The sequence below is a fragment of the Eubalaena glacialis genome, chromosome 8, assembly GCF_028564815.1.
Source record: "Eubalaena glacialis isolate mEubGla1 chromosome 8, mEubGla1.1.hap2.+ XY, whole genome shotgun sequence".
In the NCBI taxonomy this organism is placed as follows: domain Eukaryota; kingdom Metazoa; phylum Chordata; class Mammalia; order Artiodactyla; family Balaenidae; genus Eubalaena; species Eubalaena glacialis.
The window spans coordinates 69,141,385-69,168,635 of NC_083723.1; the positions used below are offsets into that span (position 1 = coordinate 69,141,385).

General features: G+C 38.0%; 2 protein-coding genes across 3 annotated transcripts in view; one reads left to right on the forward strand and one right to left on the reverse strand.

Annotated features, from left to right (window-relative positions):
- ASB4 (ankyrin repeat and SOCS box containing 4) overlaps positions 1–1,475 on the reverse strand; it is a 117,323-nt gene extending 115,848 nt beyond the window's left edge. The window contains exon 1 of the mRNA XM_061197773.1: positions 1,298–1,475. The gene's annotated coding sequence lies outside the window, so the exon portion shown is untranslated. The remainder of the gene's footprint in view (positions 1–1,297) is intronic.
- Positions 1,476–1,577: 102 nt separating this feature from the next.
- PON2 (paraoxonase 2) lies at positions 1,578–27,251 on the forward strand. Of its 2 annotated transcripts, none has more exons than XM_061197775.1 (9): positions 1,578–1,736; positions 9,766–9,836; positions 16,574–16,629; positions 20,055–20,220; positions 20,757–20,883; positions 22,333–22,533; positions 25,127–25,208; positions 25,930–26,058; positions 26,632–27,251. In XM_061197775.1, the coding sequence occupies exons 1-9, from the start codon at positions 1,663–1,665 to the stop codon at positions 26,788–26,790; spliced, it is 1,065 nt and encodes a 354-aa protein (XP_061053758.1). In that variant the 5' UTR covers positions 1,578–1,662; the 3' UTR covers positions 26,791–27,251. The 2 variants fall into 2 exon arrangements, with proteins under 2 accessions (XP_061053758.1, XP_061053760.1); XM_061197777.1 differs by having other exon boundaries at positions 20,793–20,883.

Below are 27,251 nucleotides of genomic sequence, written 5' to 3' on the forward strand. Positions count from 1 at the left end.
GATCTTGTTATTTAATGTGTTAATAATGTAGCACACATTACACTATTATATTACTATAGCACAAACTTTTAAAAGACTACTTTGATAATTGCATTTGAATGTAATTGGTCTCCTTTGCAATCTGCACCTTTTTTAAATAATTTTTAAAATTATTTATTTTTGGCTGCATTGGGTCTTCGTTGCTGCGTGTGGGCTTTCTATAGTTGCGGCAAGCGGGGGCTACTCTTTGTTGTGGTGCGTGGGCTTCTCATTGCGGTGGCTTCTCTTGTTGCAGAGCGCGGGCTCTAGGGCGCGTGGGCTTCAGTAGCTGCGGCTCGCGGGCTCTAGAGTGCAGGCTCAGTAATTGTGGCATAGGGGCTTAGTTGCTCCGCGGCATGTGGGATCTTCCCGGACCAGGGCTCGAACCCATGTCCCCTGCACTGGCAGGCGGATTCTTAACCACTGCGCCACTAGGGAAGCCCCACGCCTTTTATTGTATGCATTTATGTTATTCTGCGAAGGTATCTATAACTTCACTACTGCCAGAGGGGACAGTAGTGACATAAAAAAAGGTAAGCCTCCCGGACTTTCAAAGGACAACTATGTTGCTATCTACCATGCAATATAACCTAATATCCCTTAGGACCGAATCAGAGACATACAGAAACTGAGGGGTCTCTTTTTTTCTGGGTGCAGAACAGGTGAGAAACTGGCATCTGCTTTTATTTACTGGTTGTTAATAAAACCGGTGTTTGTTGAAAATTGGCAATTGTGACCATTTCTGCCTACATACTACAGGGTGGCAATTAAGTACTGGCAACCATCAGAAGCTTGTTTCAGCCATACTCACTTATTATAACTCTCAATCTTAATGGGGAAGGTTCTCTTTTATACTTTTTTCTTTCTTTATTCATGTTATGATTGTTAAATTTTAAAATGGGGGTTTTTTTGGGGTTGTTTTTTTTTTTGTCTTATTCCCATAAACTGAGTTTAGAGCAAAAATAGTGTCCAGGTGAACTTCCCTGGTGCTCCCAATGCAGGGGGCATGGGTTCAATCCCCGGTCGGGATTCCGCGTGCCGCAGGGCACTGACAAAAAAATAATAATGAAATATAATAAATAAAATAGTGTCCAGGTTTTGAGGTCTCTAGCCTAGATGAAGCATTACTTAGAAATAGAATGTTTCCTTCCTCCCATCTACATCCTGTTATAAAAAGTAGTGATTCCAACATGACGTATTTACAAGACATGGCCCAGTATCTTTTCCTGTAATTTAAAAAAAAAAAAATCTTTAAAACTGTCCTCCGTAAGTTTCTTACCGGACTAGGACGGAAGGAATGTCTTTGAAGATTAATCGAGAACTGAGAAAGGCCTGCAGCCTGCTTGAGATTCCCGTGGGGTTTTCTGTTAGTGAAAGGAGGTGAAGGAATTGAAAGTGTCCCGCCCTTGGCCTAACCAGGGGCGGGAGAGGACGGTTCCCACTGCCGGGAAGGTGTCTCAAGTGGCAGGTTTGCGGTGACAAAGGCCAAGGGCCGCGCCGAGGGCGGAGCCGCCGCGGCCCGTGAGCAGGAACCCGGCTCGCCGGCCTCGGGGCGGAGCGCGGCCCGCGCGCAGGAGCCGGACCGCGGGCACCGCCCACAATGCTCCCGGGCCCGGCCGAGCGAGGCGGCGCGGCTTCCGCGCCATGGGACGGCTGCTGGCTCTGAGCTTGCTGGGGATAGCGCTGGCGCTCCTGGGCGAGAGGCTCCTGGCGCTCAGGTAGGTGGGGGCCTCTCGGGTCCCCAGGCTCGGGGTGGCCGGGGCTGCGGGCGAGCGGGGACTCTGGAGCCGACGGCCGCGGAGGAACTCTGCATCGCTCTGCTCCTCGGCCGGCGGAGCTCCTCCACCCCAACCCCCAGCCGCCAGCAAAACCCGGCACAGTTTGGGCCGAATCGCGAGACTTCATAGCGAGTTTGTAAGCCTTTGCTGCGCACCCAGTTCTCTCTTACCTAAGTTGACAAGCGAGTGCTTCGCGATTTACCCAGGGGCGAACTTTAACTTGAAAACAAAACTATTACTCATGCACTGAAACTTTAATTATAAAGATTTATTTCAGGTCATTGGTGCTGCTTCTCTTTGTTGCCCAAACCAGCCTCCGTCTTTAATAAAGTTGTTCTCCATCTCTCCCCTGCAGAGTTTGAGAAACTCTTCCTCTGCTCTCTAATCTTGGCACGGTTGATCAAAGATACTTGAGATATTCAGCTACTGTTCTTACATCACTTCCTTATCTCTTCGTCTGGGAACACTGAAGCCAGAATGCCAAACAGGACACGCCTAGTCCATCTCATGTTTTAATTATAAGGAAAAAACGTGGGTGATCAGACGTCATAGTCTCTAAATTATCAACTCAAATTATGTAAGCCTCACGAGAAAGAAGTCCAGAAATGCTGAGCACCTTCTCTGTACGCTGTGCACTCTTAGCCTCCTGTAATAGAGTAAGGCACCGTCCTTACCTTTAAAAAGTTTACCCTATTAAAGGGAAGGAGAGAAATAAAACAAATAGATAAATTAGGATGTTCAGGACAGGTACAAACCAACCCCTGTTGGCTTAAGGAGGAGAAGTTACAACTCCTGAAGGTGGAGTTCAGGAGGAAGAGCCATCTGACCCTAGCCTTGAGGGATGGGTGAAACACAAGTGGGGATGAAGGAGGCAGTCCCAGAAAGAGAGTGCAGCGTGAAGAAAGGGAATGGCGGGGCAAGTTTAGATTTGAGCGGAGCATAAAGTTAAGGGATGAGAACAGTAGGAGTAGGGTTTTGAGATGGTTAAACCTACGTTGAAAAATTGGGGCCTGCATAGGTAGGCAAAGGGGAACTATCAATGTTTGTTGTATGTGTTTTATTTTTTTAAACAGGAACCTGTTTAAACCATCTAAAGCATAACCAGTTGGGCTGTGTAGAGGTGACCTGGGAGGCTGGATTGGAGTAGAGCAGTGGTTCTCAGTCCTGGCTGAGCCTTAGGATCTCCTGGAGGCCTGCTGTCTGGGCTGCATCCCCAGCAGTTCCAATTCTGTTGCTCTGGGTGGGGCCCAGGCATGTGTATTTTTTATTTTAAAAAATTCTCCTGATAATGCTAACGTGCAGTTAGAGTTGACAAGTACCAGAATAGAGAGCAAATAGACCTGGGGAAACTAGTTAAAGTCTTGCAGTAGTTTGGCCCAAACTCTGGAACCCCAGGGATGAGGGGTAAGGCCAAGGTGATACTAGAGTTTCCAGCTCTGCTGTCTTAGCTGCAGCTTCATCTGCTCATAAAGGGATGCCAGGAGGAGGAACAGTGTCTATGCAACAGGAAGCATCAGAGTTGGAGGAGGAACATTTACTGGTAAGAAATGGACATGTTGAGCTTAATTTTCATGTTATATTAATGACCATCCTGCTCTGCAGAACGTTATTGAGTTGGGTGATTTCGTATGATCTGTCCAGCTCTTGGTTTCAAAGGCAGGACCACTAAAGTTCTCAAGCTCATTAAATTATCCCTGAAGTTCAAACCACCAGTGTTTCCATAAGTTGAAGGTTTCTCAATTAGCAGTCAATTTTTTTCTTCTTACTAATCTTAAGGTTTTAAATTTAAGTCCCTTTAAATGATAAATGTAGATGCGAATCTAAGAAAAAGTAAATAAAGCTTATTTACATAGAACGCACCTGATAGATCATTTAAATTTGAATGCATCTTTTCTTTATAAAGACTTGACTATAATAAACTTTATTGAGCAGTGACTTCATAGGGTTGTAACCTCATTGGACAGTTGAAGCCTTATACTGGCTGATGTGAGAATGTTGGGGTGAATGATGGGTAGCTAGATCTAGCAAATAAAAATGTAGGATACCCAGATAAATTTGTATGTCAGATAAACAACAAATCATTTTTTAGTATATGCATATCCCATGCAATATTGGGGACGTAATTAGACTAAAATAGTATTCATTATTTATCTGAAATTCAAATTTAACTGGGCATCTTGCCTTTTATCTGGCAACCCTATGAGTGCAGAATATCAAGTGCCTGCTATTTACAAAGTTCGGTGGAGTGCTTAAATGCATAATATTTCTCCTTTCAGACCCTTATAGTATTTTGAAAAGCAGCATGTTCCCACCTCCACATAAAGAAAGGCTCTTCAAAAACAGGTTTTTGGTTTGTTTTTTTCTCTCATCTGCTGCCTTCTATTTCATTATTCTATTTTTAGAGATGGCACTTTGGCACTCAGGTTATTTCTCTCCCCCCAGGGTGCCCACTTAAATTTCAACTTGGATTTCAGATAAACAGTGAATGATTTTTTAGTATAAGTATGTCCTGCATGGATAAATGGAATCAAGGTTGTCTCTTTCCTTCTGAACTATAACTGGCCAAGGTTCCCAGGGGTGGATGGCATGTCATACCCAACTTTCCCACTCCTCCCTCGTGGAGCAATAAAGGAAAAAGTAGAAATATACACATATCCCCAGGCCAGTACTCCGTGTTGCAAAGCACACACCCTTGAATGAATCATGAGACTTGAGTACATCAGAGACCTGTGCCTGAGCAGGAACTCCAAATACAAGCATCTGAACTTTTTGCTTGTTGCTTGACACCTTTTATGACAGCTCCACCAAGAAGCTATCCAGTCAGCTTTTGAACACTTCTGAAGGGGCAGACTTTTTTTCACCCACCATCCTCCTTATTTACTGTGTGACTACTGTGTGCTGGTCTTTGTGTTGAAAGTGTCAGCAGTTCATTATATTAAACTAAAACATACATTTACTGACATTTGGAAAGAAAGCCCTTTTACCTTCCTGCCTTCTTCCAGTCTTCATATATGTCTTCCTTCCTATATTATACATAATATTAACTGAGGCTTGGAGAGGCTGACTAGTTAGTTCAGAAGTTAGTGCCAAACCTGTGCTCTAAGCCAGGTCTTCTGATTCCAAATACAGTTTGTCCCAGCTCCACCACGGCCTCCTCTCCTCTCTGCCATTGGAGCAAACTTTCCCCAGCTTTACAAGCCTAAGCACAAATTCTTAATTAAGTAAGAGCATTACAGGGGACCAAGGGGTGAATTCCAAGGGGTTTTACACGTCTGTTTGTGAAAGATAAAGCCCCTGTTTGTCTGAATTTATGTCTGTACGTAAAAGATAAAGCCCCATCAGTGGTTTGTAAATTCAAAGGCAGTGAGATATGGAACAAACCTGGTAGTAACACTGTGTTCCCAGTTTGCTCAAAGCACATTGGCACACCAAACTGGTGCATCCTTACTGTTACCACACGATGAGGGAAGATAATCAGTAACCGCCCGTGACCCATTCCACTTTGGATGGGTAATGCCTTTTCCTGAGTGAAGGAAATAGAGATTCATTTCATGGTAATGACTGTTGGTTAAGGGTTCATGCTTTGTAGCCAGGTCGCCTGAATTCTCCACTATTTACATGAGACCTTGGCTTTTATTTCACCTTTCTGTGCCTCAGTGTCCTAATCTGTAGGATGGGGATAATAGTACTACATGCTCCATGTAGGGGCTGTAAAAAATAAATGAGTTCATTCTTGTAAAGTGCTAGAACAATGTCAGACATGTAGTAAGTGCTCAATAAAGTTACCTATGATGACAGTGATGTTGGAGCAGGGGTTCTTAGATTTTTTTGTGCCATAGATCCCTTTGGTAGTCTGGTGAAGCCTTGACTCCTTCTCAGCATCATGTTTCTAAATGCATAAAATAAAATACATAGGATTACAAACCAAACTGAAATACTATCTAAGTTAATACTAATTTAAATATTAAATTCTATTGCCAAACTATTTAAAAGATCTAATGTAGGATATAATAACATGGCCTTCTTTATTAAAGCCTTAAGTAGATCTAGAAGTAGTTGAATACCTAACAGTAGATACTGTGAAGCAGAGATGAGTATAAATGGTATTTTGAGATCTCTACAACAACTAAAATGTGATGAAACAATGTCTGAATTTCTGTTAGTGACAGAGTCACAGGTACTGCTAGTAGAAAGCTCAGTGGTTTGTTGCCTACACTCATCATCAAAAGAAATACTCAGTTTCAGTCAGAGGTTTAACTAAAGATGTGTTTTTTCCCCCCATCAGAATTCAGAAACCCCTGAATTTTACCCATGGACTCTGTGAGGGTCACTGGACCCCAGATTAAGAATCATGATGTACATGTTTTTGATGGGGGTCATTGAAGGAATGATTTCTGGCTCAGTTGAAGGAAGGCAGTATGCATTCTTTCCTGTATTATACCTATCATATACTTGTAACTAAAAGGAAAATAACCAAATTCTAATGAAAAGGAAAAGGAAAGTGAGAAAAACAAAAGGAACCTAGAACAAAGAAAGCAAATAGCTTTCATCTAGAGTGTCCATTTTAATAGACTAGTAGTGGTGGCCTGGAACATTGTGTCTAAGCTGGCTCTGAGTTAAAGAGAAAGAGTGCTGTAATTGATTAGCAATGTCTGCATGACAACAGAGTGGCAACTGCCACACCACCTCTGATCTAGTATGTTCATAAGCATGCTGTGGACATAAAATGTTAGGGAGCAAATAGGCTGCTGCAAAAATATGACTCATTTGTGTTTGTACCACTTATTTATTTATCTGTTTTTGGCATTAATATATGTAGGCTTATTGATCTGCTAGTCCAAAGAGTTTGTATAGCTTTCTCTTATATATTCTCTAAACTTCTTAAATCTGTTATCATTTAGGAGTGCTTTCAGCTGCAAGTAGCATACATCAAATTAATGGTAGCTTATACATATTGAAGCTTGCTTTTCTCACATGATACAAACTCTGTGAGTCATTCATCCTAGAGCTTGTCCATTGAGTCAGTGATCACATCAAGGAACTAGGTTCTGATATTTTTGTTCTTTGATCCTCCACTGTTGGCTCTGTGTCCTCATACTTGTGTTAAGGATGCTGAATGATTGCTGTAGTCCCAAGTACCACATATATGGTCAAATCATGAAGAAGGGAGGAGTGTTGCCAGTTAGCTCTCTTCTTGTGTCTGCCTTTTCTACCAGTAATAAATTTATCTTTCCCAAAAGGCTGGGTCATATGATTACCCCTAAAGTACAAAGGGGGCTGGAAGTAAATATTTGGCTTGCCTGCTTCTGCAGTGGAAAAGAGCAAGGAAGAAAGGGGTGTGAATGGCTTTAGGTTTGTTAGCTGATAGGGTCTGCCACTCTGGAGTACAGAAGTCCACTAATGAGTAGGGAACTGATAGTTCTGCCAGGCAAAAAGCCTAGCAGTTTTCTACTGAAAGTCTTTGAAAGTCTTGATGGGCTACAAAGGATGGAAGCAAAATCCTCTCTCTTTAATCATAAAGGAAACACAAGAAAAAATGACTTGATTAACTAGTAACAGTCCTTGTGTTACTCTTCAGTTTTAATAGCGGGCAGTCTGCATATCTAGAGATGATATTGCACAACTAAACTAGCTGATGAAGATCGCCCTGTTAACAAAGTATAATCATCAGTCATTGATGCAAACCTAAGTTGACTCTGAAAAATACCCCACACCAAAGTGTCCAAACACATATGAATTTTATTTTGTCCATAGAATTTGTTGAGAAAAGTAGATGGTAATCAACATTACCCCTATCTTTGTTTAGTCAAATGGGCATAAAAGTAAGTTGTATAAAATTGACACCCAAACCAACATATGATACAGAAACTTGATGAAACTTCAGCTGTGACCTACTGACTTAAATTTACATCTGTTTCTGGAATCACACAATGTCAATAAACCTTGGAGGTCGTTTAGTCTCATCCTTATTTTTATACATAAAGAAGACTAAGGCCTGCAGAAATGAATTGACCTGCCGAAGGTCATGCAGTCTTGCTGCTATGACAGAAACGTGGTCTCTTCACCCCTTTCTGAGAAAAATACAACAGCAGATTAGAGCCTCTGGGGGGAACTTCCTGGCTGGGTGCTGAACTTCAGGGAAGTCATTTTCCTCATCTCTAAAATAGGGATAATGGTACCTACTTCTTCGGGTTGTTTTAAGAATTAAATGAATTCATTCAGGGAAATCACATAGAACAGTGGTAGGCTCAATACATGTTGGCCCTTCTTTTTTTTTTTTTAATTAATTAATTAATTTATTTATTTATTTTTGGCTGTGTTGGGTCTTCATTTCTGAGCGAGGGCTTTCTCTCGTTGCGGCAAGCAGGGGCCACTCTTCATCGCGGTGCGCGGGCCTCTCGCTATCGTGGCCTCTCTTGTTGCGGAGCACAGGCTCCAGACGCGTAGGCTCAGTAGTTGTGGCTCACGGGCCTAGTTGCTCCATGGCATGTGGGATCTTCCCAGACCAGGGCTCCAACCCGTGTCCCCTGCATTAGCAGGCAGATTCTCAACCACTGCGCCACCAGGGAAGCCCCATGTTGGCCTTTCTTATTATTGATTTCCTTTTACCACCCATGATTATCAGCAGCATCCTCCTCACTAGTATTACTGCTACTACTTATGTTAGGCTAAATGTACTTGTTTTCCCCTTTAAATCACTGCTGGGACTCGTAGACTTGAGATTTTTTTGTATTTTTTTTTTTTTTACTGCCTTATTTAAATTTTTTGTATGTTATTTTCTTTGTTTTTTCTATTACATTAATATATTTTATATCTTTATTTTATTCATTTATTTTTATTTTATTGCTTTATTGCTATGTTGTTTCAGGAAGTTTAACAGTATTTGAGTTATATGATTCCAAATACATACTGATTAACAGTTTAATTGGAAACTTTCATATATATATAGATATATATATATGAATTGCCAAAATATATAGTTGCCACCACCTGTTGGTAATTCTGGGTTGTCCAGGCCTCGGCTTCTTCCATCTCGCCAAGAAACCAGTAGCCTTCCCCATATTCAGTGTCTAGAAGTCCGAAGTTGGCAAGGATATGAATAGGAGAGAGACAACTGGCAAATTGTCATGTTGTCTCTTAAACGTGTGGTGCGTGTGAACCACTTTGAAACATGTAAACTACTCTGCAGGCACGCTTGCCATTCTTTGTGGATGTGGAGAACAGAAAGAGAAGGTGAGACAGTGAGAGGTGGGAAAGCCTTCAAACAATAGAGCCCAGATGTGTTTGCCCACCCTGCTTGGTGGCCCTGTACTCCAGGGTGGGAAGGAGGAGGGAAGATGCTTTATTCGAATTCAACATTTTCTCATTATTTCTTCACTTCCGTTTTTATGAAATTACAACAGCAAGTAGTTTGGCTAGAGTAGTTGGTGCTCTCCAACCTTCTCACCCCAATAAACAGTCATGGGGATGGGACTTTCTCCACTTGTTTCTTAATAACTATTTATGAGGTGTCTTCTGTGAGCCAGGCTCTGAACAATGCCATTTTCTCTTGGCCTGCTTGCAGTCACTGTGTCATTTTGCAGAGGGCCTGGGCATTTTATAGCCCCTCTGGGTCCTCAGAAGGAAGACAGGGCTTCTGGTTCTACATCTGAAGCTCTTCCCACAACACAAGAGCTGTGAGAAATGGGACCTGGTGCCGTGTTTACATTTGCATAGGAACTTGCATTCCAAGTTGTATTTGTTGAATTATTGGCTTCCTTTTACGACCCATGTTCACATATAGAACTTTGTGATATGCATTTTTATTTTAACTTCATTTCTGGTGCTATTTTATGTTCCTACCCTTGTTTTCTATCTTCTCTTTTATCTGCTTTAGATTTATGCTGTGTTTTATGTATTGCTGTAAGCCTCTTTAAACCCTTTCTGCTACAAAGCAGGGAATACGTAAACAGATTTTTTTTTTTAACAGGAATCGACTTAAAGCCTCCCGAGAAGTAGAATCCGTAGACCTTCCAAACTGCCACCTGATTAAAGGAATCGGTAAGTCTGAGAAAATGCTTGTTACACAGCTTACATTCCTTGGCCCACAACACTAGAAAACTCATTAACAGTATTTTGGCACATAATTACTGTTTATCAGAGGAAAAGTCACATTAGATCAGCAAAAACCTTTTCAGTCAATCTCTTTTGATCTCATGCACCCTGTATTTCTTCTTCTCTCTTACTCTCACTGTGATTTATTAATTATTTGTACAATCCTATGTTTGTTTTAGACTTCTTGCTTGTTTAGTGACTTTGCTGAACTTGTTTTGTCAAGTCTGTATTTTTGTCAAGTCTGGATTATGTGTGGCCACTGAATTCTGTGTACCATTTGCCCAGGAGTCAGCTGGTGAAGGTAAGTCAGAAGGAAGAGAAGTTATAAAATAGAAAATAAAAATTTCCCAACAAAATCTCCACCCCCCACAAATATTACTGAGCCATGAAAAAGAATGAAATAATGCCATTTACAGCAACATGGATGGACCTAGAGATTATCATACTAAGTGAAGTAAGCCAGACAGAGAAAGACAAGTATCATATGATATCACTTATATGTGGAATCTAAAAAAATTATACAAGTGAACTTATGTACAAAACAGAAATAGACCCACAGATATAGAAAACAAACTTATGGTTACCAAAGGGGAAAGGGGGGAAGGGATAAATTAGGAGTTTGGGATTAACATATACACACTACTATATATAAAATAGATAGGGACTTCCCTGTTGGCGCAGTGGTTAAGAATACACCTGCCAATGCAGGGGACACAGGTTAGAGCCCTGGTCCAGGAAGATCCCACATACCGCGGAACAACTAAGCCCATGCGTCACAACAATTGAGGCTGCGCTCTAGAGCCTGCAAGCCACAACTACTGAAGCCTGCACATCTAGAGCCCGTGCTCCGCAATAAGAGAAGCCACGACAATGAGAAGTCTGCACACCGCAATGAAGAGTAGCCCCTACTCGCCACAACTAGAGAAAGCCCGTGTGCAGCAATGAAGACCCAATACAGCCAAAAATAAATAAATTAAATTAAAATTTTAAAAAATAAACAACAAGGTCCTACTGTATAGCACAGGGAACTATAGTCAATATTTTGTAATAACTTATAATGGAAAAGAATCTGGAAAAGAACATACATATAACTGAATCACTATGCTGTACACCTGAAACTAACACAACGTTGTAAATCAACTATACTTCAATAAAATATAAATAAATAAATAAATAAAAATCTCCACCTCCCACAAAAATAACCTCAGAGATAGTTTCTGTTTTATCCTTTCTGGTATTTCCAGTGCAAATGCAAACAAATATATGCATATACATTTATATCTATTGTTTTCACAAATGGCATCTTAGTATAAGATTATATTCTGTAACTTGCTTTATTCTGAACACAGTGTGAACAGATTTCCACATCAGCACATGTAGATCTACCTCATTCTTTTTAATATTTGCACGTACCATGATTATTTACCCAGTTCCTTAATGCACATTTGAGTGGTTATAGTTTTTTGCAACTACAAGCAAGTCAGTGAACTTCATTGTACATATAGCTCTTGCATTTGTTTATCTGAAGGATAAATCTTTAATAGCGGGATTATTGTTCAGTTAGCACAGATGTTTAAAGTTTTGATAGTCTTTGCTAAATTGCTCTGGAGTTGGCAACACTAATAAACTCAGTACCCCATGTTTATAACCACATTCACTCCAGACAGGATTCATAATGCTCTTTTATCAAAAACAAAGTAGTGAGCCTTTTCTGGATCACACAAAGAAGGTTTCCATTTCATGGAAACTATTTGTTTTCAGAGAAGCCTTTTCTACTTCAGAGCTTCTTTCTGTTCCCTGCTCCTCCTGTACACATCTGTTTCCTCTGTGCTCTTGTCCCCTTTTCCCATTGCTACTTTAGTACTTTTTCCCAGTCCTATCTCTCTTCACAGGACTCCTTGACTTCTTTCTCCTGGGGTTTCCCCTCTTTGTTTATTGCCCAAACACTTAGCAGGAGGATACAAACTCAGTGTCGAATAACAGATTGTCCAGATTGAAAAGGTCTGTGCTGGATAATGCAGACCGTCCTAGAATTAAGGTTGTCTGGAGTCCCAAAAAACCCAGCAACTGCATCCTGCCTTCTGGCCGCAATCACGAAGAGCCCCCTTGGAACTGGTCACTAAGCAAAAGCCAGATGGCATCTGGGAGGGACGTTGTACAGGTTGGGAGGTTGAGTCAGTGATCTCGGAGGTTACTTTTGCTACGGAGTTAATAAATGTCAAATTATTAAACAGCCCTTGGCCCTGTGAAGCCCACCTTCTGCGAATTCAAGTCTCAGAGTAGACAATAGGGCACAGCCAGACACATTACTGGACAAACTGCCAAGTGTATTGCTGCTACAACTCACTGGAATGGAGGGCTCCTCAGAGAAAAACAAGTCCAACAACATTTGTATTCTGAACAGGCATCTGTCTCTGTTTGTGACCTTTATGTTGTGATGTGTGTGAGCTGCTGTCTGGAATTGGGAAGAATGAGGAAATATGTCACCTATGGCCCCTCTTGTGAAGTGTTTAATGCCTCTGAGGCACTTCAAAAGGCAACAGAGCGAAGACGATAAGTGATTAGAAGCACATTTGGGATACATTTTTAGATCTAATTAGAACTGTGCTTTTTCTCCCCCCCTTCTTTGCTTTTGCTCTGTGGTTAGCATACACTATATGAACATTTGTTGAATGCTATGTCAGTGATGCATAATGGTTAATAATAGCTTGTGGTTATACGTTTTTAACAACAGTTGCTTATTCAGTGGTCTTTGACTACAAAGGAATAACAGGGCATACTTTCCCATAGGCAAAAGCAATGTCTCTTGGTAGGCAGCAGGAGTAGAGGGGTTCTCTTTTTTAGTTTCCACTTTGGAAACAGTAGCAGCCATGCATTTGAGGCCGACTAATCCCTCCAAGAGGTAAGACTACATCCCCTGTCGCCCCAGTCCCCATCAAGACAAACACACACACACACACACACACACATAAAATAAGGCTACATTCACCATGACTAGAAATGAACTCTTTGCAATTCTTAGGTGCTTTATACATATCATATCATCTCATGTCTTTCTGTTTTAATAAGTAATAATCACTACCACATATCATACAGGATGTGTGCCTTCAGGGGGTCAGAAATTAAGCTCACTATTTATTCTATTTTTTTGTATTCCTTTCCAGTGTATCTAACAGACAGAAACTAACATTTGGTATAATATCGACATCTAAATAATAAAAATTATAATTAAAGAGCTACTTAACTGTATTTGAGGCTTAAAAGTTTAAAACATTTTAAAATGTCTTTGAGAATGCTGGCATTCAGAGTCCTGGACTAAAACAAAATTTTGAATGGATTATTTCTCTTGAGTTAATAAATGATTTTATACACTTGGCAGTCAAGATCTTTATAATAACTGCTGCTTGAGAGATTTTTTTAAAAAAAGCATTAAAGTTTGTAGCCCTTGTCATCAAGTACTTTACAATCTACCTATGAAAAGGAAAACAGAAAAACCCACTATGTGAGATATAGACATATTTTTTCTTTTTATACCAGATAAGGACCTAAGGCTCAGAGAGGTTAAATAACTTTTGCAATTTTTTTTCCCAATATAGTATTTTCTCCCAGAGTGATTAATACACACATCTGATTAATGAACCGAAAAAGTGGAAAATAATAGGCTACATTACATTTTGGATACTCTGTTGGGTATGCAACGGCTGATTTGCTGTTATAAAGTTACAGTAAGTAACTTAGAGAAGAGAGAAATTGATTCTCTTTTATGTGACAGTCCAAAGATAAGCAAATGACCTAGGGTGATTAGATGACTCTACTCCATGTGGTCATTCTGGGACAAAGGCTGATGAAGCAACACAGCTATCTTCAACATATTGCTTCCATCTTGGCACAAGACTAGAACTCCAGTTGTTGCCATCTCCCAGCAGGAAGGGGTAGAAAGAAAATTTACATGGATCTTTTTACTTTATTTTACCCAGTAGTTGCAAGTAGTTTACCTTGTACTCTCATGTCCCATTAACCTGAACTCAGATAAATGGCCACCTCTATCAGCAAGAAGGGGTAGAAAATGTCTGTAGCTGTGTTGCCGTGTACCTGTAGCTGAAAAGAAAGAAGGGGAGTATGGATACTGGGGAGCAGTTGGCCATCTCTGACACAGTTAGATAATTGCTAAAGGAATAAGAAGGGATCAAAATCAGATATGCTAAGTTAGAAGACTTTCCAGAGAAAGAGTGTTTGAAAGAAAAGTACAGGATATGAATTGATGAAGATCTTGGTGAAAGGCACGGAAGCAAACATTTTGAGGGAAAAGCCAACATATGTAATTGACCACAGTTGGATTTACAAAGTAAAGTGTCTTCAGAGAGGAACCAGGGGATGGTTCTGACAGAGAAATTTCATTAAATGCTAGGCTGTATTTTTTCTATGCACTTTTAAGTCAGAACAAAAGACTTGAATCCCAGCTTCCCAGTTTGTGACCTTGAACAATTTACTTAACCTTTCAACGGCTCCATATTCTCTACTCTAAAATAAGAGATAATAATATTGCTTCTTAGAGTTACGAAAATTATATGAATTAACATATGTAAAGTACTTATAAGGAGCCTGGTACTTGGTAAACACTTAATATGTGTTAGTAGTTATTACTGTTACTACTCACACTACTACTATTTCTTTTTTTTTTTTCACACACACACACTGTATTTTATTTTTACAAGAGATAAATAGACTGACACCAAGCATTGTATATGGATGACCACAACAAAAGCAACAATGATTGCAATTACCAAACTATTTCTATTATTTCTATTTCTATTATTGAATTAGAGGAGAAAAAATTAGGTGTTATGAGATGATAAAAGCCTACTGTCATAATGGCTATAGAAATAAAGATCGGGGAGTAGATCTGGAAAATATTCTAAAGAAAGCTACAGATATGACTTTTTTTCCTTGGAATTAGGCAACGGGATTAAACAGAAAGAAGCAGCAATGTGGTTGACATGAATATATCTTTTAAAAAACATTGTTCTTTTCTTGTTTATTAAAAGAATATGATTATTTGTAGAAATTTTTAAAACAAAAGTATAAAGAAGAAAATGAAAATCACTCATAATCCCACCACCCAAAAAAACATTGTTAGTTTTTTTCTACATATCTTTTCTTTGTCTATGTGTGTAAGCATGCACACGTTGAAATTAAATTGTCTTAAATAATTTTTCAGGAACAACAAATTTTAATTAACTGAGCTCCTACTCAATGGATCTAGAAAGCAGAACTTGGACTAGAATTCTGTGTGCAAGTGTGTGTGTGTGTGCGTGTGTTTGTGTATGTATACATGGTGAAATGTTCCTTGGTCCTTGCTGTTTATCAGTTGAGAAACACCATGGGACTAGAATCTAGAGGTTTTTAACTTTTGGGAGGTATCACAGACCCTTTTTTTGAATCTGCTGAAAGCCAAGAACCTTTTTCACAGAAAATGTCTTATCTGTACATACACAAGACATTTTGCATTGCATAGAATTTCAGAGGGTTCATAAACTCTTTGAAACCCATATGTGGTTACTTAGGGGTCCACAGACCGCAGGTTAAGAACTCAAGCATACAGTGCTTAAACTTATATCTCTCTTCTTTCTGAGAAGCAGGCATATGGGTCATCTTTATGAAGTGAAGTTTTTGGCTTTTTTTTTTTTTTTTTTTTTTTTTTGCTTTTCTCCACTATGGTGGAGCCAGTAACACTGGAGGCGGCCAGCCAAATGCAAACTCAGAAATCAAAATCCATATAGCTGGATAGATGCTGTTTGTTTTTGACAACCTAGAAATAATCGTGGAGAAATCCTTTGGAGAGGGCTTAAAGTGGAAAGTTGGATTTTGTGGACTCAAAGAATGTGTCATGATTTGGCTTAATCTAAGCCATTTTTATTCCTCTTTTCTTGTGTTTGGGTCTATTATCTGTCTGTGGAATTTACACAGTGAGACCACTGGCAAGGTCTTATGTCTAATTATTTTCTGTGCTGTGTGGAGTGTACTGCAGACAATCGATAAACAATCAATAGTAATTGTAGCCTGTTTCAGAGACACTGTTAGAAGTTTCACCTGGCTTAGGTGCATGGTATTTTTCATTAATCTTCTTTTGCTAGTTTTTTTTCTGTAATTTAAAGCCTAAATTTAAAGATTAAACAGAAAGCTTTCTTTGCTTATGAGAACAAGCAGGCATTGTTTTTTAAAGAGGGACTATATAATCCCAGGTGTTTTATCTCTGTTAATGAGAGAAATGTCTGTGTTTGCTTCCGATTGAGTGAGCCGGGAAAGGGACAAGAATATTTGCATGGTTAAATGAAGATGAGCCCTTCATTCTGAAAGTAATATTCCCCTGATGTCAATTACTTTTGTACAGACATCTGGATGTTTATCATAAGAGTGTACAGATGTCAACTTTTTCGGTATTATAGCTGGAAATGTGGTGATTACTTGACTTTGATTTGAGTAGACATAAAATCTCTAACATTTAAAGTCAGAAGTTCACTGCAGGAAAGGATTTAGACTGACGTTTATTAAAGAGAGTGGTTCCTTGGAAGAAAAAATCAGAACCATTCCGAAAGATACAGATACTGATAAAGTAAACAAAGCTCTACCTAACAAGTCACAGAATTCGAACATGACATTTATCTATTTCTTGAACTTAACAGAAGCCGGCTCTGAAGATATTGACATACTTCCCAATGGTCTGGCTTTCTTTAGTGTGGTGAGTATCTTCCTTCCCCAGTCTCAGTGGAGGAGGTACAAGGGAGTTTGATGAGGCCTTCAGAGCAGTAACTTGTTTTTAAAGTTCCTCACTTTCAAAAAAAAAAGACAGGTCAAACAGGATCTTGGAAATTTTCCTCCAGCTTCTCTGAATGTAGGGATGAAAAAGTCTTTGCCAATTGATTTATTACTCTTTATGTTCCCACTGCCTTGCACTAAAATATTCCAATGCAATCTGTGTTCTAAAAGTTTGTTATTAAAAAGGATATTTGGGGCATTATTGTGGATGTTTGATACTACATTATGCTATTTTAAATACAGCGTCTACCTTTCCATTAGATATTCAATTTGAAACTAGTATTCTTGCTGTTATTATTTATTTTCAAACAATATACCAACTTTCCTAGACAAAGGCCAGTGCTTTTGCTTTCTTTCTTTTTCCCCAAATAGCCTAACGTAAGTGGAATGTCATTGACTGAGCTTATTTATACCCTTCACTTTTGCCTTAATTTTTATAAGCTGAAAAATAACCACCTTTTCAGGCATACATTACAAAGACTTTAAAATTGATTGGCCTGAGTGATGCTAGGCTACACCAGTATGCATTCTAATTAGAAAATTGTATATGTGGGCCAAGGAGGAAGTCCTGACCACCTCTCTCTCCTCCCTGGCATGGGCCAAGGTGAGGGACCTTGGCATCTTCATGGATTCAGTTTTTCTTGAGAAAGAAGTATCCAACTTTGAAGGCAGCCTGTAGTTATTCTGTTCCCTCTCAGCAGCCATTATTTTCAGGCACTGAGACTCAGGAAAGTTGTGAAAAACTTGGAGATGCTTCAGAAGAGAGTCACAACACTAATAAAATAGTTGTCAGACTTATGAGAAAGGTGAGAGAACTCAGCTGAGATGAGAATGAGGGTTAGGACACTCTTCAGGTTCCTGATGGTTTTTATATGAAAGGCTGTGAGTGACTGGTTGTTTACCACAGAGGGAGAAAAGAAGTACTGTAGACTTTGGCAGAAACATTGATATTTATATGGGTTGGCCAAAAAGTTTGTTCGGGTTTTCTGTAACATCTTACGGAAAACCCGAACGAACTTTTTGGCCAGCCCAATATTAAATTTTAAAACTATGGCTTTAAAAGTTTTAGTTAATTACCTACACACAATGAGTAAAATGATATTTCTAGGCAGACTCTGGGTTTGTGTAGAAGCACATGCTTGCACGTATATCTTATTTTCTTAGGAAAAAACACTGAGACTCCTAGTCAACATTATTCATAACTAAAATGCAAATATCCAGAGTAGAGTAGAAGGCAGTTTCTTTTTTTTTTGTAAAGAAGCTGTTTTCAGAGATTTGCGTAATCCAGAAGTCACCTATTTCAAGATTTTCTCCCAACAGGAATAAATCTGAATTAGGAGGAGTGAGGTCTCCAAGCACAATAAATCTACAGCCATTTTAGCTGAGAGGCTTAATATAGTCACAATGATCTTGTAGCCAAGTCAACAGAATTTCTTCTGCTTGTTTTTCTCTTATCCATACTTGGTTATAGACTTTTCTTTTTTTCAAACTTAGAAACAATCTCATTTTACTGATATTTTTTAATTTACTCAGCATTGTCTCATATTTCCCAGAATGCACTCCTTTCTAAATGAATAACTCCTACATCATGGCATTTGTTTATTCTTCCAAGCATTGTAGCCAATTAGCCCATCCTATTCCACAGTTACAGGCTTGAGGGGCATCTCAAAACTAACATCACACTTAATGAGGAATTAGATGACATAGAATAGAAAAAAGATTTAAATGACAGTGTGAATGTACTTAACACTACTGAACTGTACACTTAAAAATAGTGAAAATGGTAAATTCTCTGTTATGTATATTTTACCACAGGTGGAAATAAAATAAAATTTGAAAAAGAGAAAAAACAGGTTAAAATGATAGGGAGTATTAAAAGATAGGGAGTATTAAAATAACTATGGAGAGTTATTACATCCCTGGTAGAGCTTCCTGAGCATTGAAACCCTATCATTTATGGGACATTAATAAAGAATAGAAATTATTAACCACTGAATTGGCACTGCCATGTAGCAATAGCATAATTGCAGTTTATTCTACTTGTTGGGCCTTGAAGCTGTGGAATTTTGATAGATTTTTTTAAATTGGAGAAAATTTCTATTAAATACAGTTTGTGCATAAAGTGAGATTTTTTTGGTACTCTTTCAAATTTGCATAAAGTATGACTTGAAAGATTTAAAAGAGAGAAGACCTGGATTATTTTAGTGAGTGCTGAAAAAGCATTAAATAAAATTCAACTCTCATTCCTGATGAAAAGCTCCAAAAAAACTAGAAGTAGAAGGAAACCTTCCAGAAACCTACAGCAAATACCATTCTTAGTGGTGCAACATTAACTGCCTTCTCACTAATGTTTAGAAAAGGAAGAAAATGCCCTAAAATACTGTAACCATCAGTAATCTACTAGAGTTCTTAATAACCCAAGAAAACAAGAAAAAGAAATATGAGGTAGAAAAAAAGACAAAACTGACATTATTTTCAGATAGTGTGATTACCTGTTTTTTAAACAGTCCAAGAGATTCAGCTAACAGACTCTTAGACCTAATAGGAGAGTTGAGTGATATAGTTGTATTCAAAATGAACATATAAAACTCAATGGCTTTCCCATGCACTAGGAAAAAACAAATAGAAAATGTAATACTACTACTACTACCAGTAATAATAAGGTTCCATTTGACCAGCAATTTAATTTCTGAAATTTATACAGCAAAATAAATGAGCAGGAATATTTAAGACTATTTTGGAAAGGTAAAGCAATGTGGTGTGGGATGTGAGGACTTGCCATATATATATACATATTGTATCTTATAAATCAAGCTATAGTAATTAAAAAGTGGCATATTAGTACAGGATTTAGGCATGAGTCCAAACAGACCAAAGGTAAACAGGGATCTAGTACATGATAAAAGCAACATTTGGAATCAGTAGGAAAAGGACAGACTGACTACATGCCAAGCACTGATCCAGGCCTTTGGGTCTAGCAGTGAACAAATGAGACAAAGTCCCACCGCATGTTACAATGGGGAGAGAATGAACGTGTGTCAGATAGTGGCTTATCCCCGCCCTCAACTCTGTGTTATCTCCCAGTCCCCCAACCTTCTGGTTACCCTCTGAAGAGACTAAACCCTTAGTCTTCTGCCTCAACTCAGAAATATCAGTTATTGTTCAGCTTTCAGCCTCCCAGCTTCCAATTATTATTTTTTTTATATTGTTTCCTCTCTGCTCTCTTTGTGTTTGCAGGTTTATGCCACCACCTTTAGCCAAAGTCTCAATCATTTATTTATAGTTGCCACTTTAGTCCATAAAAATACTTAAGCCTTTATATTTAACTTTTTCCTCTGTTTTAAAAAGGGTCTAAAATGTCCAGGCCTCCACAGTTTTGCACCAGATAAGCCTGGAGGAATACTAATGATGGATCTAAAAGAAGAAAACCCAAGGGCACTGGAATTAAGAATCAGCCGCGGATTTAATTTGGCTTCATTTAATCCACATGGTATCAGCACTTTCATAGACAGTGGTAAGAGCTGATGAGCTACCAACATTAAAAAAACTTACAATGGTTTGCAAATGACTGTGGAAAATAGATTTGGATCATATCTGTAGTAAGAGAACAATTAACTCATGAATTACTTCTGTATTCTTCACACAAATAAGTCCATCATTTGCCTCTTCAGCTGGCAGTAAGTTATACTACATTTAGAAATTTCTAACGGTTAACACCTGAAAGAATGTTTAGATTTCATAACCTTTTCAAATATCTATTATCATTACATTGAAAAAGAGCTATATTTGTGAATTAAACTATTAACAGATTATTCATGAATTCTGTATATGGAGTGGGAAACACTCTTTCTTAAAGGTCAGGGGACCAATGATCAGAAATAACACCAGACAGACAGTGATGGGAAAGATGGGGAAGAAGAATGATCTGTTAGGTCGTCTAACAGCTTATACATTCAACCTTTCCTTGCTCGCGGTATTTAAATGTCAGTGTCTGCCCAGAGGTCCTGTGGTTATGTCTTGTAAATTAACTCTGTTCTTTCAATTCTTTAGATAACACAGTTTATCTCTTTGTTGTAAACCACCCAGAATTCAAGAATACAGTAGAAATTTTTAAATTTGAAGAGGAAGAAAATTCTCTTTTGCATCTAAAAACAATCAAACATGAGCTTCTTCCAAGGTAATTAGTCCTTTTGTTCATTCTCTGATTTATCTGTAGCATTTTCAAATATTCCCTATGATGGTCCTTTCACCTTTTGTAAGAGCTGAAATACACATATATATACACATAAACAAATACATGTATTTATATGTGTATGTGTGTATATATAGTTTCCTTGCAGAGCAGGGCAAGTCGATATCAGTGTTCTCTCTATGTGGGCTCCCTTGAGAAATAAGGAAATGCTGGACTACCGGGGGTTTGCTCTTCAGGGACATCTTGAGAGCAGAAGACAAACCTCACCATTTTTCCTTCTGTCATCTCCCATTTCAGATGACTCATCATCCAAATAGTAATAATACCTGTCCTGCCAAGGAAGAGTAGTCTGCTTTATATGGAGTTTGTATGCTTAGTATGGGACTAACAAGAACTGTTTTCACAAGGTAGCTGTGGGCTAATGGCCCTGCAGAATTGGAAGTGGGTCACTGCTATTTCAAGGACATAGAGCTGGTTGATAATGTGACTAAAAAAGAATTACGTGCCCCTCCCCGGCTCAGCTGCATCTTTTAAGTTTGAGCTTGATGAATATTTTTAATTTCTATTACTTCCCTATCTCAGATTTAAGTGTGTAACTGCCAACCATTCTTCCAAAAATTCACTTCATAATAAACAGGAGCATAAGTACCATCCAGGCAGCCTTTGCATTAGGGCGTTGTTTCAGAGAGGGGTCCCACCTTCCCTGTAGCTCTGTTTTTCCTTTAACAAAGGAGAAAGCCGCTCTTTCAGAAATTTTTGCATAGGGTAATTGGAATTTAAATTTAATAACACCCTTACCTAACTGGTTTTAAAAATGTAATTGTTTTTAGCATATAAATCTCTCACCTGAAGCATTTCACTATGGCAATTTCATCATTCATCTCTCCGCAAGTGTTTATTGAGCGCCTGTTCATTCTCGGCAGGTCGGCTTTGTGAGTCAGGTAGAAATTGAACAGTCAACCTTAGTTTGACTAATAATAAGCAAAGGATCTCAGGAAAATCCAGCAACTGAGAAAATGGAAGCTAGGTAAATGTTATTGACAGCCCAACCAGCTCACCAGCCAATGAGGCTCCATCGAGCTCTCTACCCTGGACAGCTGTGTCTTTTCGTATTGTTGTTAAACCCTACGTTTCTTGCTGTCAAAAAACACACTCTGTTGGCACCAAGTTCTTTTTTCTTTTATAATAACCTGCCATAATTGCTAAATGACCTGTCTTCAAATTACCCGGTACCATAAAAAATTGTTCTCCAGCAAATGATATTATAGTAGATTGCATATGACTATAGCCATGTGATTTTAGCTGAGCTTTTCCTGGGAACCCGCTCACCAAAAATTTAAGGCACATATTATGTAAACCTTCTGGATACTTAATCTTTAATATTGAGACCAACTGGCTTTTTATTTTCTCTCACATGTTATTTTTCTCTTCCAGTGTGAATGATATCATAGCTGTTGGACCAGCACATTTCTATGCTACCAATGACCACTATTTCTCTGATCCTTTCTTAAAGTATTTGGAAACATATTTGAACTTACACTGGACAAATGTCGTTTACTACAGTCCAAATGAAGTTAAAGTGGTAGCGGAAGGATTTGATTCAGCAAATGGGATCAATATTTCACCTGATAAAAAGTATGGTCTCTTATAGAAGTATTTTCATTTCTTCTCAGTCATGGTGCTGGGCCAAATTCTTTACTTTGCTTTTTTTTTTTTTCAATGTAGAAATAGCTTACTTGATATTTTTGGTCTATGATAAATATACTATATATAATATTTACAAATATTACTATAATACTATAATATAGAATACATATATTATATGTAATATATTATTAAATAGATGTTTTATATAAAATATATACATATATGTACCATATATTTACATGTAATATATAAATATATATTTATATACAGTATATAAATTTGGTATATATCACTGTAGAATTTAATTTTATAAATGTAAATTTTTATAAAATGGGTTCATATTTATATATACATATTAAAGTATTAGGTAGGTGTTTTCCTTTTAAATAAATATATCATTGTTTTATTGGCTGCATATTATTCCATTTTCAGGATGATTGTAAACTAATTTAACCAATTCTCTATAAATGGATATGTAGGGTTTTTTTTCCTGTATAAAAACCATTTTTTATTTCTCATTTACCACTGAAACTTATCCAAATATTTTTAAGGAAAAACCCCCCAAGGGAGAATTACATACAGCATAATGGTTAAATCTTCAGATTTTGGAGTCATACAGACATAGGTTCAGATGCCCACTGGGTACTGGCTAAATGTGGGGCTATGAGCGCCTCCTCTTTGCACATTTGTGCAAGTGTTTCTGTAGAACAAACCCCTCAAAATAGAACTACTCACTTAAAGGGTGCTCCTTTTAAATGTTAACTTTAATAGATAGTGCCAAATTGCCCCCCCAAAATTATCTCACTATTTTTATATGTCCAACTGTAACCTATAGGAAGGATATTAAAGTCTTTATTAACTTTCCCTTTTACTACCTTAGCACACTGAACAATTTAAACTACTACAAATATAACATGAAATAAATCTGGCATTCTGTGACAACTAAATGTCTTTATTTTCATGACAATTTCTTCTTTCTTGTTGATTACAGAAAATGAATGTAGAATCATTTAATTTAAATTGTCTATAACTGACCCAATCCAACCTCTCCCACCAAATCTGTTTTTCTCCTCAACTCTCATCTTTCAGTTATGAGAGTCAAACTTTCCAGTCACCCAAGCTAAAAATAATAACAATAGGGCATCCAGCTTTAACTCCATCTCTCTCACCATTCCTATTCAGCCATTGAGCAAGTCACACTGGTTCTATCTGTGCTTCCGTCCCTGACCCTCACCCCCTCTTCCTTCCCATTGACACCTGCTTGGTTCAGGTTCTCACCCTCTCTGGCTGGAGTATTACACTTTCTTCCCACTTGTTTTCAGTCCACTTCCATTTTTCGCACTGTTGCCAACTTTGTCTTTTATATTCCACTGCCCTTTCAAGATCTCCAAAAGAGGGACCTCAGTCTGCTTCATCTTTGAATCCTCATACTGAGCATAGCCAGTCACAAAGCACATGCTTAGTAATTGTTGAACAGAACTGACCATTTGTTATCATGCCACTCTCTTATTCCAGAAATTCAGTGGACCCCAGTTGCTTATCAAATCAAGGCAGGCTAATGGGTTGGACTTTCTTTAATAAGCTAGTTCCAACCTCCCTCTTCTACTGTTTCCCCACTTACTATGCTTTAGACAAGAACTCATTATTTTGCAAAACTGCCTCTCTCATTCTTGCCCCTGTGCCTTTGTTCACATGTTTTCTTTTGCCTAAAAGATGCTTTGTCCTCATATCCTCAAATCCAGTCTCTCTTTCCATGTCCACTGCAGATGCCCCTTCCTTTGTAAGCCCTTCTGTTTTTTTAGGAGTTAGAGATTTCTTCAGTCTCTAGACCTGAAATATGTCTTATGGTACCAATCATGCTGTATTATTTGTTTAATGTGTGTAAGCCATCTGATCACCCCAACACACTACAAACTTTTCAGGAGAAAAGGCTGTGTCTTCTTCATGTTTATATCTGTCACAATACTGAGTTCATGGCTTTACACACTATAATTGCGCAATAGAACAGTTGCCATGGAACAGGCAATTCAATGAGAAAAATTACCGTGAAGTAGTCCATTAATTCACCCTCCTTAGATATAGACAGATTGTTCTGAATAGATACTTATTTCTAACTCTTACATTTCTCGATATGTTAATAAATATTTATTAAATATTAATAAGTATTAATATTCTAATAAAATGTGTTCTGTTTTATACCATATGTTTCTACATGTAAATGATCCCTTGAAATATCAAATTATATTGTAGAATGTAAAAGCTTTTTGTTTGAAACCAAATATTTGTTTTACTGTCCTTTCAGTGGCAAAATATCACAGACTTTATATTTTAAATGATGTCCTATATTATTTTTCCTTACAAACTTTTTGAAAAATAATTTAACAATTCCATGATTGTTGTAGTAACACTGAATTGATTTTGAAAGCTTACTTTTTAAATAAAAATTGACCTTTATCAAGCATTCCTTGAGGGCCCATCATTGATTAACTTCTTGGCAGGTTATTAAGACTTATTCGTCATACTGTGTTAATGAAGCTTTATATTAGCCTGGGGCTCTAACCAGTATGTCCTTCCTGCAAAGGTACATCTATGTTGCTGATATCTTGGCTCATGAAATTCATGTTTTGGAAAAACACCCTAATATGAATTTAACTCAATTGAAGGTAAAATATTTCTTTCTATATCTAAAGTCGACATTAATCTTGAAATTACATAGTTATACTATAACAATTCCTCACTTAGAACAGAATAGCCAGTGTTGCTATTCTGGGTTTTTCACTGCTTCCTCTCTGTAACTGGCCAAGTCTCTTGTTTCCCACAATCACAAGAACTGACTGATTACATGCAGCAGTGTGTTGGGAGGGATATTTGCATCAGATTTAGAGCCCATTCCATGAAGTACTGATGGCACCTGATGAATGCCAATAAGAATTTTCACAATTGAAAAGACTAATAGATGAATTCTGAAATGAAGATTTATGCAAGTTGTCAGTTCTTTCAATAATAAATGAAGGTAGAAATTGGGTTCCACACCATTATTATTTTCTTCCTGCTTGACAACACATATTTTAGATTGATTAAGAATTTCCTATTTTGCTTTGAATGAATTCCTTGAGCTAACTGATCACTTTGCATCTTTTAAGGGGAAAGGAATTCATTTTTTAGAGAGATTGATTATTGCCCCAACTTTCTTAATTTTAGGAAAAATGAAAAGTGACTCTAAACCAGTGTATTAAATTTATTTTAAGCAATATTGGTGTTAAAGGGTGGAAGCAGGAGATGGGTGAAATTTCCCCATATGCATAGGGGCAAGAAAGTTTAGCCCTAAATTATTTAATCAAGTTTCTCATGGCATTTAGATATTGACATTTTTTCATTTGGAAGGTACTCAAGTTGGATACACTGGTGGATAATTTATCTATTGATCCTTCCTCGGGGGACATCTTGGTAGGCTGTCATCCTAATGGCCAGAAGCTCTTCATTTATGACCCGAACAATCCTCCCTCATCAGAGGTTTTTATATTTTTTAGTTTTTCAACCTTAATTATTCAAGTCCTTTTAAACTAATAATACAATAAACTGATGTGGTGCTTGATTTTGTAATTGCTTTAAGCCAATAATTGGCAGAATTTCACATTGTTCAAATACTTTTAGAAAGGTAATCTTTTGATGTATTAAATTACGGTGGAAACTAGTCAAAAGACCTTTTAATAAAGACATGTGCCCTCCTTGTGCGGTATACTGGCAATTTTTTAAATACCTGGCTTATTGTCAGCTCTCCACATGTCACTACTTTTGTTCGTGCTAAAGTAGTGAGAATGTAGGCACATTAGTGTGGAAGTATTTCTATTAATGCTCAATTACTATAATAACACTCAATCCTGTGTTGGCATGCAATAACTAGATGGTTTAAGAAAGTACTTTCTTTGAAGGTTTAACAAAGTAATTTAAACATTAAAAAAATTGGTAACTGCTATTTTCAACAGCATGTCCTCTTAATCATTGTGTCTTTGTGGAAGATTATTGGTGACTGAGTGACATGGGTGGATGGTGGTTCTATATTAATCCTTTGTATCTCCTGAATAGGTTCTCCGCATCCAGAATATTCTATCTGAGAAGCCTACAGTGACTACAGTTTATGCCAACAACGGGTCTGTTCTCCAGGGAAGTTCTGTGGCCTCGGTGTATGATAGGAAGCTGCTTATAGGCACTTTATACCACAGAGCCCTGTATTGTCAGCTCTAAATGGTCCTTTTGCTATGCAGGCATGCTAGCTTCTCTTAACAATTTTCTATGAATTGCTAATTCTGGGGGACTTTAACCAGCAACGTTGACCCAGAAATGTATGACATGTATAGTAAATTTATTTCAGTAATGAAAGCCCCCCTTCAGTTCACATAGCACTTTTAACGTAAAAGGAAAGTGAACAGTTTTTAAAATTGCCAAGTAAAGGTGAGAGAAGAAAGCTGCTTTCGGTAAAGTGAATACACTTTGCATAAAATAAGCCTGCTTTCCAACTGCCAGAGCATGAATTCCACTGAAACAGGGTAGATTATATTTCCTTAAAATGTAAGTGACCTCAGCTCCACCAGTGTGACCACTGTGACTCAGAACTACTGATAGGTAACATGTTTTGATGTTTTGTACTTACATCTTTGTTTACTATTAAAGAGTTGGAGTTATATTAAAGACTAACTAAAATCCAA

Coding starts and splice junctions, on each gene's coding strand:
- PON2 (XM_061197775.1), top strand. CDS start 1,663: ATGGGACGGCTGCTGGCTCTGAGCTTGCTGGGGATAGCGCTGGCGCTC. Junction 16,630..20,054: donor GTCTGGCTTTCTTTAGTGTG/GTGAGTATCTTC, acceptor TGTTTTAAAAAG/GGTCTAAAATGTCCAGGCCT. Junction 20,221..20,756: donor CAGCACTTTCATAGACAGTG/GTAAGAGCTGAT, acceptor TCAATTCTTTAG/ATAACACAGTTTATCTCTTT.